At 43.6% G+C, this 15,448-nt stretch overlaps 2 protein-coding genes across 5 annotated transcripts in view; one reads left to right on the forward strand and one right to left on the reverse strand.

Moving 5' to 3' along the window:
• The window catches only part of LOC119810589 (interleukin-18), a 30,133-nt gene extending 24,663 nt beyond the window's left edge, over nucleotides 1-5,470 (forward strand). For all 4 annotated transcript variants that reach the window (XM_038324141.2, XM_038324142.2, XM_038324143.2 and 1 more), the window contains one exon: nucleotides 5,121-5,470. In XM_038324141.2, the coding sequence (XP_038180069.1) occupies nucleotides 5,121-5,345 (225 nt within the window). In that variant the 3' untranslated portion in view covers nucleotides 5,346-5,470. The remainder of the gene's footprint in view (nucleotides 1-5,120) is intronic.
• Tex12 (testis expressed 12) overlaps nucleotides 1-13,823 on the reverse strand; it is a 71,095-nt gene extending 57,272 nt beyond the window's left edge. The window contains exon 1 of the mRNA XM_038324139.2: nucleotides 13,744-13,823. The gene's annotated coding sequence lies outside the window, so the exon portion shown is untranslated. The remainder of the gene's footprint in view (nucleotides 1-13,743) is intronic.
• Nucleotides 13,824-15,448: the final 1,625 nt, after the last annotated feature.

Here is a 15,448-nt window from a genome sequence, read left to right on the forward strand (position 1 = left end):
AGAATTACCTACAGCCAATGGAACAAGAAGATTTGAATGTGTTCTAATGTGATTCACAAAGCCTGGCAATTTTCTTTCATGAATGGCATCTTGAATTTGTTGGAACAGCATTTTAACTTGATAATTACTAGTCCTAATGCATGGAACTGTTTCTATTACATGAAGAGCTTTAAAAATGTACTTACCGCCCATCTATAAATTAAATGCCTTATCTGCAAAAAGCTGGAATAGTACAGCAACAGTTCGCAGCTCAACTACCTGAACTGAGGCTGGATCTGCTTGCACTACATGTCCTTTACCATCAACAACATATGCTGCTCTTCCATTGGAAGAACCAGCTGTAAAAATTAACTTAGCATCCTTTAAGGGATCTTTCATTACAATTTTTTTGACAATAAAGGAATGTAGTTGTGGGAATTGCAGCAATCAATCAGTTGGGAAAAGATTATCAGTCTGCTCTTCAAATTGAGCAAACACAATTGCCTATGAATCATTATTTAAAAATAACGGATCAATCTGTTTCTTGGTCTCAGAAACATTGATCCCTGCCAAAATATCACCCAGATTCCATCCTGCTCTTCTGTACTAAACAAGTTACTGCTTCAAAATAAGCGTTTAATACCTTGACTGGTGAAATGGGAAGGTGTATCCATATAAGCAGACCATTTTGCCATAATACCACTGTGGGAGTAAGTTTTTTAGGTAATATACATGCTGTCTAGGTGGATCATAATTAATATAATGTACATGCTGTTTTGTATTGCATATTTCACCTGTGTCAGTACCTGTCTACTAGCGTCTGTAAGTTGTCTGGTAGAATTCAGGTCACTGCTCACCTTAAGAATTTCATTTAATGGCTCAAGGTACACTGTAGGGAATATTAAATAATGTCTCAGTCATTGAATATTTCCTAACAATCAATGAAAATCATTCAGTTTTGTAAGCTATCCTTCCTAATTTCTAATTTCTGAGGTTCATTTCTTTAGGATAACATATGACCTAAATACTGGAAAGGCGGGTGCCTTTGCACTTTCCCTGGGTCAATAACTAACCCTGTATGGGTAAGACTCTGTCTCAAGTAAAACGTCTTCATTTTTATAGGCAAGTAAGATATTATCCATATAACTGATAATATAAACTCGTGGAAATTGGTCTATAAATTTTGCATAGCCTAAACCACAAATTTCTGGCATAATGTAGCACTATTTGCCATGCTCTGAGGCAAGATGCTCCACTGACTATTTGAAATTAACTGATGGAACACTGAATGCAAATCATTGACAATCTTGACATGCCAAAGGGATAGTATAAAAACAGTCCTTTAAAGCTATAATAGTCTTAAGGGTATTTTTTGGTATAGCTGTAGGAGAAGGCAACACAGACTATATAAAGCCCTCATTGGCTGCATGGTCTCATTAACATCTCTTAAATCATGTATTAATCTCCATTTTCCTGATTTCTTTTTAATCACTAAAATAGGAGAATTCCAGGACATAATGTGATCATTATCCAGCTGTTCCTGCAATAACCACTGGGCAGCTTGTAATTTTTCTTCTGGTAGAGGCCACTGTTAATCCATACACGCTTGTCACTTTTCCAAATAAATGGTCTGTATGGAGCACAGTGGCATCTCCTAAAAATACTCTGATCCTGCCCTGGGAGCACTTCTACTAGGTGTGATAGGATCAATCCTTCCCTCATTTTCCTTGCCCAGTCCTTGATTGGGTAATAACCCTTGCTGAAACACTTGATTAGCAATAACTATGTTGGAGGTATATAAATATACCCCAATTCAGTTCATAGTGTCTCAGTCCCACAAATTTACAGGTAAATGAGGAAAAATGTATGGCTGAAAAGTTTCTTCATGACCCTGACCCTCTCCGTCTCTCCAGTAAAGCTCATTGCTACTTTGTTCAGGATTTTGAGTTTGACCAATCCTTTGTAACTGTGTAATAGTCTCTGTTTTAGGCTTAAAGGCCATTGACTGGCAGGTATAACAGAAATATTCGCACCGGTATCCAGAAGACCAGAAACACTTTTTCCATTTATAAACAAAGTGAGTTTGGTCACTGTGGACCTATGCCAGTAGGCATCAGATGAAACAAACCCAGCTTCTCCTCTCTTACCTCCCTTGACTTGGTTTCTAGTTTGCACTTTAGAAAGTAAAATTAATTGTGCAAATCTCTGGCCTGTCTTTGCAACAGTGACTCCATTAGGTGAGTGAGGCATAACTCTGATTTCTCCTTCAAAATCAGCAGTCAATGACTCCAGAAACAACAAGCATCACTTGCATGATGGTGCTACCTCTCCCCAATAATAATACTACAGTGCCTTCTGGTAAAGGTCCATAAACCCCGGTGCAGAGATCTTGCATCCCCATCTCAAGAGTTAAACTGTAAAAGGAAGAGCTGAGATTGAGCCCTGCATTGCCTGGGGTTGCTCTGCAAAGGACATGAATGGATTTCCTTGTGGGGAAAAGACTGCTGGATCACCCTATATATTGTCTTGGGGCCTGAGGTGAGCCCCCCTGGCAGGGGACTGATTCCCTTAGGCTTCTCTCTTTGCTCTGCATTCCTTAGTCCACTGTTTCTCTCTCCTGCAACTTCAGCACAATCCCTGGTACCTTGTTCTTCCCTGGGCTTACTGTGTGTGCTATCTATCAGAACACTGCCTGATCTGATTGCCATAAACCACACCCAAAGCAGCTTCCAGGAGGCTCTGCAGCCCTCCTCTCTGGGCCTTGATTTCTTTGTTGGGAGAGAACATCTTTAACTGTCTTTCCCTGTAAAGTAGCGGCTATCGGCAGTCTCTGTGTATACGAGAGGCCAATATCTAAATATAATCTTACAAAGTCGTTGACAACAGGTATGGCTACAAACAGTTGACCAGGCACAGCTTCAGAAGCAGGTGCTAATCAGAAAGCAACTTATACTACTGTCTGTCATAGCCCATACTAGGTTGATAAATATCCAAGAACTATGGCTGTCAATTTAACTAGTTCTGTTGAAAGCACACCTTCAGAATCTTCTATGCATCTTAAGAAGATAGAATGCATTTTTAATTCTAGAGATTTCTCGATTGGTCCATAGGATCATGGGGATCTTTACTGCCATGTGGTCAAAATCAACTCCAAACTATCAGTTCTATAATTAACATGGAAGAACCTTGGGCAGTTCTCATATTTTCTAATACATCCTGAAAGGGAGACAAGATGCAAGAATCCGTAAAACCAGGCACTCCTAGCAGCTCCGGTGGGAGAGACTACAGTTTCTAGTCAGCTAATCCTGACTAGAACCCTGGTGTCTGGACAAAACATACAGGAATCAGTGCTTGTACTAAACTCAGGGCAGACGGGAGAGACTACTGTGCACTGTCATGCTTGGCAGGAAAGCAGAGTCAGGGGCCACAGACTGAGTCTGTGCAGCTGGGCTATTGGGGAACCCGAGACTCAGCTGGAGAACAGCTGCTGGTCTAATCACACTACAGTGTATTATCAGGATCACGGAAAGAAGGAGCTGAGATTCGGACACCTCCCGCATCTCTCATGATGATTCAGAAACTAGAGCTACTGAGCCAAAGTGGGGAGCCCGTCAGTGTGTTAGCTAAGGACAACTAAAGAAGACAAGAACTGAAACTAGCCCGATGAGATGGTCGTCTCTGCTAGGACTTCTCTTCATCATTAGCATACCTGGACTCCCTTGGTGGAAGAGAACAGAAGGAAGCTCTGGGCATAGGGGCACCAGGAGGCCTGTGTGTTGATGAGGATGCCAGGTGGAAAAGGTCAGAACGGACAGGAAATAGGAAGTTAGGAATTAAAAAGAAGCAGTCAGTACTCCTATGTTGTAATAGGAGCAGCCACCCGGCTAGCTTATACCCTGAAATAACAACACACAAATTGTATTCATTTAAACACTGCCTGGCCATTAGTTCTAGCCTCTTATTGGCTAACTCTCACATCTTGATTAGCACATTTCTATTAAATCTGTGTATCACCACGTGACTGTGGCTTACCGGGAGAGATTCAGCATGTCTGACATGGCAGCCCCAAGGCGGCTCCCTCTGCCTGCCTTTTCTCCCACCATTCAGTTCTCTTTTCCCCACCTACCTAAGTTCTGCCCTATCAACAGGCCTAGGCAGGTTCTTTATTTGACCAATGAAAGCAACACATACAAAGAAGACCCTCCTACACCACTCCTACCTTTAGAGAGCTTATTTCTTAACTCTTGAAAAAAGTAAAGCTGCTTCAGGTTGTTTAGTAACACACGTTTAGTATTATAGTGCACATATAAAAACTGTTAAAGTCATTTTTAAAAAATTTTTGTTTTCTGATGGACAACTGTGTGCACATGTGTTTCTTTGGAGGCCAGAATGGGGAGCCGGATTCTCTGGTGCTGGAGTTTGGGTATTTGTGAGCTTCCCCATGTGGGTACAAGAGCCAAATACCAGACTCTGAGAGACCTGAGCAGGAAGCCATCGCTCTAGGCCTAGTTGTTTATATCTGTAAAAATTATGGGGGCTGGAGAGATGGCTCAGAGGTTAAGAGCATTGCCTGCTCTTCCAAAGGTCCTGAGTTCAATTCCTGGCAACCACATGGTGGCTCACAACCATCTGTAATGAGGTCTGGTACCCTCTTCTGGCCTGCAGGCATACATGCAGACAGAATATTGTATACATAATAAGTAAATAAATAAATGTTAAAAAAAAATATGTAGTCAGGGATGGTGGCACATGCTTTTAATACCAGAACTCTGGAGGCAGAAACAGGCAGATCTCTGTGAGTTCGAGGCCAGCTTGATCTACAGAACCATTTCTAGGTCAGGTTCCAAAGCTACACAGTGAAGTCCTGTTTTGAAAACAAACAAACAAGCAAAAATTATGTGATGTTGGGCCAGGTGATGGAGGCACATGTCTTTAATCGCAGCATTTGGGAGTCAGAGGCAGACAGATCTTTGTAAGTTCAAGGCCACCCTGATCTAAAAATTAGTTCCAGGACATCCTGGACTACTAGACAAAGAAACCCTGTCTCATAAAACAAATGACAACAAGAACAGCAACAACAACAACAACAACAACAACAACAACAACAACAACAAACTATGTAATGTGTGTTTTCTCCACAGGAAATGGATCCACCTGAATATATCGATGGTACTAAAAGTGATCTCGTATTCTTTCTGAGAAGTGTTCCAGGACACAATAAGATGCAGTTTGAATCTTCAATGCACGAAGGACACTTTCTAGCTTGCGAGAAGGAGGGTGATTTTTTCAAACTCACATTGAAAAAGAAGGATGAAAATGGGGATAAATCTGTAATGTTCACCGTTACTAGCTTACCGCAGTGTTAGCTATTAAGCATTTTTTTGTACCAGAAAGATGACTAGATTACATGAGCCTTATGATAATCCATTCTGTGTTGCCATAGCAAAATACCTCAGGCTACATAATTTATAAAGCAAACAGGTTCATTTGTCTCGTGTGTCTAGTCCAATTCCTATGTCCTGGTGAATGGCCCTAGCTGCATTACAACATACAAGATAAAAGGAAAGGAATCAGCTGCATGTAAATTAGCACATGGGTGAGTCTCACTTCTTAGCAACTCATTCTTGTTAGAGGCTTCAGCCCTTCCCAGTGTTTGAGCCAACATGATCTAGTCATCTCCCACCTCAACACGGTTATACTGGGGATCAAGTTTCCAGCAAATCTATTCACATGCCAGTGAAATAAATACTAATAATGACCTCAACATGCCATTAAAGTATAATAATAATTTGATATTTTTTAAGGTAGCACTTATGTGGTAGAGAAATGGTTCAGTGATTAAGAGCACTTGCTACTCTTCCAGGGGGGAGATACATACATACATACATACATACATACATACATATGCATATATAAACATACAATGTTTTTTTTCAAAGGGTGTCATGTCCCTTAAAACTGACATTAACAGACAGTTGTGAGCTGCCATGTGGATGCTGGGAATTGAACCCAGGTCCTCTGGAAGATCAGTCAGTCCTGTTAACCACTGAGCCATCTCTCCAGACCACTTCCAGAGGACTCTTGTGTATATGATGGGGTATGCACATGCCACCCTGAGTGAGGGGAGTCAGTTCTATCCTTCCATCTTTGTGTGGGTTTCAGGTTCCAGGTTCTAGGACTCAAACTCAGATCGTGAGGTTTGCATAGCAAGTGCCTTTATCTGCTGAGTCATTGTGCGGACTGCATTATGTGCTGTCTTAGCCATTACAATTTTATTTCACTGGGAGAAGTTGAAGCAAATCAACATTATTAGGAAGTTCACACTGTCTGTGACCCCAGCTCCAGCAGCTCTGACACCTTCTGGTTCCTCTCTCTCTCTCTCTCTCTCTCTCTCTCTCTCTCTCTCTCTCCCTCCCTCCCTCCCTCCCTCCCTCCCTCCCTCCCTCTCTCTCTCTCTCTCTCTCTCTCTCTCTCTCTCTCTCTCTCTCTCTCTCACACACACACACACACACACACACATACACACACACAATGACTTATTAGAGTGGCTGGTAGGCCATGAGTCCAATAATGGCTGTCTATACAGAAAATCCAAAAACACAGAAGTTGCTCAAGCCACAGTGATGGAGGTCTCAGCTCATCTTTATATTTAGATCCCAAAGAAGTAAGCTCTAAAGCCAGTGAAGGGATGGACTTACCAGCAAGAATAAGGGTGAACAGGCAAAAGAGAGGAAGCCTTCTTCTTCCAGGTCCTTTATACAGGCAACCACTAGAAGGTGTGGCCCAGATTAAAGGTGGGTTTTACCAACTCAAAAGATCGAGATTAAGGTATATCTTCCCATCTCAGAATAGCCGAATTAAACATAGGTTTTTTTCCCACTACAGATGATTTAATTAAAAAAAATTTCCAGCTGTGCGGTGGTGGCACATGCCTTTAATCCCAGCACTTGGGAGGCAGAGGCAGGTGGATCTCTGTGAGTTCGAGGCCAGCCTGGTCTACAAGAGCTAGTTCCAGGACAGGCTCCAAAGCTACAGAGAAACCCTGTATCAAAAAAAAAAAAAAAAAAGAAAGGAAGGAAGGAAGGAAGGAAGGAAGGAAGGAAGGAAGGAAGGAAAAAGAAAGAGATAAAGAAAAAAGAAAGAAAGAAAAAGAAAAAAAGAAAAAGGAAAAAATTTCCTCACAGGTGTACCCAGACACTTGGGCTTTTGTTAATCCCACATATTCTCAAGTTGACAACCATGAATATCTATACGGACTCTTACACTGAAGTACAGTCTGCACAACGTTTTTTGAATTGTTAATTCATTTTGCTGCAGCTTTTTGATTTAAAAATGTAAGAATTTTCTCAGAAAGCTCTCAGATGTCACACCCTAAACACAATGTATTTGCAAGATTATATTTTAATTTCTAATATATGTACACGCATGGGAGACCGTATATGTGAGTGCACTGCCCGTGGAGGGCAGAGAAGCACATCGGGTCCCGTGGAGCTGGAGTCCACCAGTTGTGAGGCACCTGATATGGCTGCCTGCAACTGACCTCAGTTTTCCGTGAGGTAAGCACTCTTACCTGCTGAGCTGTCTCCCACCCCACCATATGTCCAGTATCAGAAGCACAAAATTTAAGCATCGTGGTACACTCCTGTAATCCCAGAACTCTGGGGGTAAAAGCAAAAGAGCAGAAGTTTAATGTCGTTCTCTACGGTTATAGCAAATATTGAGGTAAATTTTGGCTACATGGGATGGGTAAGGAATTTAGTCCTCCATTGCTATGAACACACCGTGGCACATCCTATGATGTCGTTCCCTGTACTCTCTGGCTGGCTGCTTGCAAAGGTGCTACTTAGCAGACTCTCACTCCTGTCCACGAAACCCTTGAGCAGTGTGGCTGTCTCCACCCACATGAGTGACATTCTTGGTCACTGCTCTGGGATCCATTTTGCCTCCCTCCTTACACATGCAGGTTTCTTGGGCCATTGGTGTTGATTGACAGAGCCACCCTCATGCCTCCCAGAGCCCCTGGCAGAGTTCCTTTCACTTGGGCATTGTCCTATTCTTACCGTGATGACATTTCCTTACTCACAGTGGTCCTCTGAGGGTGAGTGTAGGAAGGATGTTTGTCCAAATTGAGTATTTTCCCACGGTTGAGAGAAGAGAAATTCCTTTCTGAACAGGTACAGGTAAGTCCAGGAACTGACATAGACATTGTTTGCTTAATATTAAATCATTTTGTCCTGCTAGTAGGAAAAGAGCCAGCCTTAGCAGAAAGTCAATGCCCAGAGGGAAGAGCAAGGAGCCAGTGCCTGATAAAACCATTCCTGCCTCTGATCCTTTAACAAGGAGCTTCTATCAGCATTAACTGGATTTCCTATTGCCCTTACCCAAGAGTCAGCAGAGTAAACCAGTCAGCCTCAGGAAAGCTCCTTAGAACACTGAATGCCCAGCTTTCTGGACTCTGCTGGACTGCTCTGAGGAAGCTCAGGTCTTACCTGCTTCTCCCCATTTCTTTTACACTGGGGCTCTATTCTAAAGACAGCATATGGGTCTTGTTTTTGTGTCTCATAAATGCACAGTGAGGATGTTGACCTCCCCTGACCCTTGAACTTAACAGGGAAGCTCTCATTGGATCTTCTCCCACCTCTGCCCCAGATCTGTTTTGTCAGGAGGTGCCTGAGTCTGCAGAGCCTCTAATTCCACACCACTGGTCTCAGGAGGTCACAGGTCACTTGCATACTTTAATTTTCCAAGGCTGGGCTGTTGGTACAGCATAGAGTGAAACGGGCACATGGGGAGGGGCAAAGGACAGGCGATCAGAGGTTCAAAGTCATCTTTACCAGCATAGCAAATATAGAACTAACCTGGGGTAGAAGAGACCTTTCTTTAGAACAAATAAAAAGAATAAATAAAGAAAACTAGGGAGCTGCTGAGAAGGCAGCCTGCTTGAGGCCCGGGACCCACAGCTAGAGGAAAAGCCCCGCTCCTGTGAGTTGTCCTCTGACCTCCACTTACTTCCTATGCCCTGTAGCACGAGCTCGTGTGCAAACACACAATAAATACACAAAATAGAATTCAAAAGCTTGCCAGCCTCCAAAGCACTGAGGTCTTGAGGACCCTAGTCAAGAGCCTAGACTGTGCTGAGGACAGAAGGTGACATCTGTGACTCAGGCTTTGTCATTTATCAGTGGCCGATAGCTTCAGACTCTTTCGTGGTTAAAGATTTACTACAAAAGCAGAATGCCAATACCTTCTAGCCCAAGAGTGGTGAGGTCACAAGCAGGCTGCACACAATGTGCAGAGCCAACACGCTGGCCCTGCCTGGTCAGCATCCCTCTGTCAGCTTGATAACACTGCACACCCAAGTCTTCCAGTAAATGATTGGAGAGCTGCCAGCTTCACTCTAGCACCCTCATGGGGATAGGTGAACCCAGGCAAGGGATCAAACTTGCCCTTATTAAATGCTTATTGTATGTCATGCAACGTGTCAATTACTACACAGATGCCCACATGTCAAGTTCCTTACTTGCCACCGACCGGCTCAGGGGAGCCACTCAGACCGTGGGAGAAGCAGGGTCTTGGTAACAGGAAGGCACAAGTTCGGCGAATGACAGACAGGCAACCCACAAGAGAGTGGTTAGAATTTGCTGCGATTTTACTGAATTCATGTTTTCATTATATAGTATTCAAACAAAGAACAATTAGAAGGTCATGGTTGGCACAGCATGAAAGCTTCTTTTAGTCACATCAGTGATATTTAAGAAAAGCATATTATCAGGGACAGGTGTTAGACATAAAGCATCCTTAGAAGAGGAAATCTTGTCACGTGGTTTCATCTTAAGAATAGAAAGTTTCTGTCTCATTATCGCTATCATGGCCTTTCCTCTTTCTAACCCTTTCTTTATCTCATCTAGTGACCAAATATGCCTACTCAGTTCTCTGCACCTGTTGAAATATACTTTTTAGTACCGTCTTATGCAGCAGACACCATGGAGGCTGGGATCTAGCAAGCCTATCCATAAACTTCAAAGTATAACATAACAGTCTTTGTCCATCAACATTAACCCATCTATTCCCTTGCTCATCATACTCCCCGTGTATGACATAGGTTCTGCTGTAGTCTTATACATTCCCATTCTGTGCTTCCCTATCTCAAAGCTGTTCCTGAAGAGAATGATCCTTGTCTTGTATATATAAAGACTATCATTATTATAAAAGATATTGTGCAAAGCCCATATCCTGCATAGCCAGCTACTCGAGAAATCCATCTATGCCTCAGCGGTGGCTAATACCGGGCCGTCTGCCATTGACCTCCAGGAAGCCTAGTCCCATAGGACACGTAGCTCCCGTCCGGCATAATGACATATGTCATGTCACACAGACGACACTGGAGTTGGTGTGGCACTTACTCAGTCTCCAAGATCAGGCAAGTCTTAGGAAGGTGCGCACAGTTGCTTAAGGGAGCAAAAACTTTAAAAAAAAAAAGGTTAAGTGTAAGGGCGGGTTTCCTCACTTTTCTAATGTGCTATATCTTTTTATTAGTAGTGGTAGCAGTAGCAGTATTAATTATTGTCAATAGTTTGTGTGTGTGTGTGTGTGTGTGTGTGTGTGTGCGCACGCACATGCACTTGTGACTGCATGCTCACCATGGTTCATGGGTGGAGGTCAGAGGACAACTTTTACACATAAACTTTCTCTCTCTCCACCATGTGTATGCTGGGGGCTGAACTCAAGTCACCAGGCTTGGCAGCAAGCTCCTGTACCTGCTGAGTCAGCTCACTGACCAGAGTTTGAACTTCCAACTCTTCTTTATCTTATTTGAAAGGTTATCATTTAACTACACAGAGAAGGAGAGCTGATCCAAGAAAGTGGCATAAAATGAGGAAAGGAAGAAGATGGGGCTCTCTAGTAAAGTGAGGGGCTCAATCAGAGTCAGCTCCCTGGAAAGGCTCGAAGAGATTAGTTCTTTTTCCACAGCTGCTGTTCTTTTGGGTTACAGCATGCAAGCATGCATGCATGTTAGGGAAGTACAATTACAAACAAAATCTTGGACCTGGAGAGATGGCTTAGCAGTAAGAACATTGGCTGCTCTTCCACAGGACCTAGGTTCGATATCCAACACCCACATGCAACTCCAGTACCAGGGGATCTGACGTCCTCCTCTGGTCTCCCTGGGCATTACATACATGTGGTATAAACATAATCCAGTCAAAACACACATACACATAAAATAAAAATTAAAAAAAGTCTAAAGTTAAAGCCAAGATCATTGGTCAGGGAGAAACGACTGTGGGTAGAAGCACTTGTCACTAGGCCTGACAAGCTAAGTGCCGTCCCCAGGATCCCCATGAAGGATGGAGAGAACTGAGTTGTCCTCTGACCACGACACATATCTTAGCCAGGAGATATGACCCATTCCACACAATCCTAAAATGAGTCATAATTAATCTTCGATTAAGGGGTCTTGACAACTATCATCCATGACACATCCTACCTTATTTAGTGTCCTGGTTCCATTTGGTTGCTATGATGCACCACACCAAGAAGAACAGCAGGGGTAAAGTGGGGTTTGCTTACACTTCCAGATCACAATGCATTAATGAGGAAAGTCAGGACAGGAACTCAAGGTAGGAAACTGGGGACTACTTGTTATTACTCCTCCCGTAAGCTAACACACTCTCTGTCTCTGCCTCTGTCTGTCCCTGTCTCTGTCCCTGTCTCTGTCTCTCTGTCTCTCTGTCTCTCTCTCTGTGTGTGTGTGTGTGTGTGTGTGTGTGTGTGTGTGTGTGTGTGTGTAGGCAGGGTCTCCTATAATCCCAGGCTGATCTCAGATGCACTGTTGCTGAAGATCACCTTGAGCTCCTGATTTCCTGGGCTCAGCCTCGAAGATCCTGGGCTCACAGGCGTGCGCTGCCATCCCAGCCTTGCTGAAAACAAACCTGCTGAAGGTGGCTTAATGCATCAGCTTCAGTCAAGAAGCAGCATAATCTCAAACCTCTGCCTTTCCATTCATTTATTTACACTTATTAATTAGCCTACAACTTAGATTTTTTTTAAATTTTGAGACAGGGTTCACTATGTTGCCTTGGCTAACCTGGAACTTGTAATGTAGACCAGGCTAGCCTTGAACTCACAATGATCTGCCTGCCTCTGCCTCCTGAGTGCTAGAATTGAAGGTGAGAGCCACCATGCCTTTTCAGAAAAAAAAAAAAAAAAGTTGTATTTCCAATGTTCAAATTCTGACCCTTGATCGTGAGGCCCAGGTCTTTGTCCCATGGTCAGGGCACTAACATCAGTCAAACCAGGGAGTTCAGTCTTATCTGTCAAATGTCTGATTTATCCTCTTCAACATACACAAAATCCCATTGGTCTATGCTGCTGGGCATAAGGGCTCCTTAAGAAATGTGAGCACCCCCATCCCCTTTTAGAAAGTAAACTTTAATCCTCCTTACAATGAAGAAAAGGAATGATTCACTTTTTCAATTTTTTATGTTTATGTAGTGTTCATATGTGTGTTTGCATATGTGTGTGGATGCGTGTATGTGTGTGTGTGTGTGTGTGTGTGTGTGTGTGTCTGTGCACAGGTCTCTGGAGGCCTGCGGTGGATTCTGGAACCATCCTGCATAGCTCTTCCACCTTATTCATTGAGGCAGGGTCTCTCAAGCAAACCCAGAGCTCACCAATATGGCTAAGCTCACAATCCAGCTTGCCCTGGAGATCTCATTTCATCTTTCAGAGACTGGAACTGCAGGCTGGCCACGTGGGTTCTGGGGATCCAAACTCCATTCCTCACATTTGAAAGACAAATATATTTAAAACTCAGGCTGGCCCTGAACTCACTATTTAGGCCGGGGTTCTTCCTGCCTCAGCTTGCATGCACAGGCATGTCAAACCATGTCCACCCAGTATAACTAAAGCTTTAGAAATGGACTCTGTGATGGCTGGTTTTAATTGACAACTTGCCAACATATGGAATAAACTACAATCCAGAAATGGATAACACACCTGTGAGAGATTTTTTTGCTTGTTTTTCAAGTGAGTGAATCCATTTCTAGTATGGACTTTTAAGATGGGAAGACACACAATTTTTTATCTGAATGAGGCCGGAAGACATGGGTCTTTAATTCAGATCTTGAGGTGTGAAGACACATTTTGAACCTGGGCCACACCTTCTGCTGGAAGCCTATATAAGGACAGGAAAGAAGGAAGCTTCTGCTATTTGCCTGCTTGGTCTGCCCTTACTAGCAAGTCCATTCCTTCACTGGCCTTGCAACCTTCATCTTTGGGATTCCAGCATCTACTAAAGACCTGCTGAGACATCCAGCCTCGGGGACTGAGCAACTTCTGGACTCTTGGACATCTCATTCATAGCCAGCATTGTTGGATTAGCTAGATCACTGCCTGTAAGTCATTCTAACAAACCTCCTTTATATAAATTTAGAGAGAGAGAGAGAGAGAGAGAGAGAGAGAGAGAGAGAGAGAGAGAGAGAGAGAGAGAGAGACAGACAGACTCAGGGACTTTGACACAGATTATTACTAACTAGGTCTCCGGATAATTCATTAGCAGTCACACAATCTCAACTCTGTCCCTTTGTTTAAGAGCACAGAACTAATTCATTCCAAATCACCTTCAAATTAGAACTAATTCATTTCAAATCACCTCCCAATTAGAATTAAATTCATCCCAAATCATCGCTCCAGAAGAGTTTTGCCACCTCTCCGAGTCCCTGTCTCCATCACTTTCCTTTACAGTGGGCTGTCATAGCATACCTTGTCACTCGTGCTGGTGACAGCAGAGAGAGGAAGTTCCAGACAGAATGGAGCAGCTGGCACTGACTGCTGCAGCTGGCTCAGTGCCAGCTTACCCTCTCTGCTCAGTGTCTGCAGCTGACAAATTGAGCAACAGATGTGGGGATTCGCAATGCCATGGGACTGACCCAGAGAGAAAGCTGTGTTCCCATCAGGCAGGTCCGCTCTCCTGTGACTGATATTGTTTCATAAGCTTCATGCTCTCTACTAACTCACTTCCTGTTTAAGACGTTTATTGACTGGGACATCATATCACACAATGCCAACAGAGCATGGAGGTGGGGAGAACCCCTGTAATCTCAGCACTTGAGAGGCAGAGGCAGGCAGATCCCTGAAGTTCCAGGCCATCCTGGTGCAGAACAAGTTCCAGGACAGCCGAAGACTACATAGAGAAACTTTGTCTCAAAACACAAACAAAGAGGCAAACACTAATGCAATCAGAATCCATTTTCATTTTGGACAATTCTAAAATTACAAAGCAGCTATAGAAAAGCTTCCTTTTCCTCTGTTTCATCTTTTCAGATTGTTTTTGTTGTTGAATCAGGGACTCACTACGTAGAGCAGTCTGGTCTCAAACTCCTTTTCTTGTCTCTGTCTCTAAATGGCTGGGGTTATAGGCATTGCAGCATATCTGCTAAGGCTGCTCTTAAATGTTAGTTTCAACAAATGTGTGTGTGCACGTGTGCGTGTGTGTGTGTTTATCTGCTGGCATCTTCTCGCTACCATAAGCACTGCACTATTAGTGTGAATGAGTATGTGGTGTGTGTGTGAGAGAGAGAGAAAGAGGAGAGGGGGGAGGGAGGAAACGAAGGGGGAAGGGAAGAAGGGAGAGGGGGGGAAAGAGAGAGAGAGAGAGAGAGAGAGAGAGAGAGAGAGAGAGAGAGAGAGAGAGAGAGAGAGAGAGAGAGAGAGAGAAAATGAATCTGGTGCCCTCTTCTGGCCTCCATGGGCACTGTCCTTAGAGTTTGCATGCATACACACATTCATGCAAAAGTCACAAAAAAACAAGAAATAACTGCAGCATTCTCACATAAATGTTACGACCTTTAGCTTGTTGTTTTGGCGACTCTTAAGAGTGGAAGCAGGTGTATCTCTGACTCTTGCCTGCTCTTTTTGTTGTTTGGTTTTTTTTTTTTGTTGTCTCCCCCACCAGACAAGGTTTCTCTGTAGCTTTGGTTGCTGTCCTGGAATTAGCTCTTGTAGACCAGGCTGGCCTCGAACTCAGAGATCCGCCTGCCTCTGCCTCCCAAGTGCTGGGATTAAAGGTGGGCACCACCACTGTCTTGCCTGCTCTTGAGACTCTTTTCCTCCTCTTGGTTTACCTTATCTAACCTTGATATGATAGAGCACAAATAATAAAATCCCAGGGACAGATACTGAGGTTCAAGTTGAAGATCAGAAAAGCAAGACAAGCCACTAGAGCAGTCTTACCTCTACCAAGGCTAGGTGACTGCAGACTGAAGGCTGAGCTTCTGTCTTCTCCTGTTTTCTATTCCCCTTTAGTGCTGGGATTAAAGGCGTGTGACTCCCTAGGACTGGGATTAAGTCCCAGCGTTGCTGTGCAGCAAGTCCCCAGGGAATGAAATGTAGCGTTACTACCCATCAGCCTTAGAGTCAGTGCAGTTAGAACATGGGGTTAGAAGGCTTGGCACTCACACAACACCTT

Source organism: Arvicola amphibius, chromosome 3, assembly GCF_903992535.2.
Source record: "Arvicola amphibius chromosome 3, mArvAmp1.2, whole genome shotgun sequence".
Taxonomy (NCBI): domain Eukaryota; kingdom Metazoa; phylum Chordata; class Mammalia; order Rodentia; family Cricetidae; genus Arvicola; species Arvicola amphibius.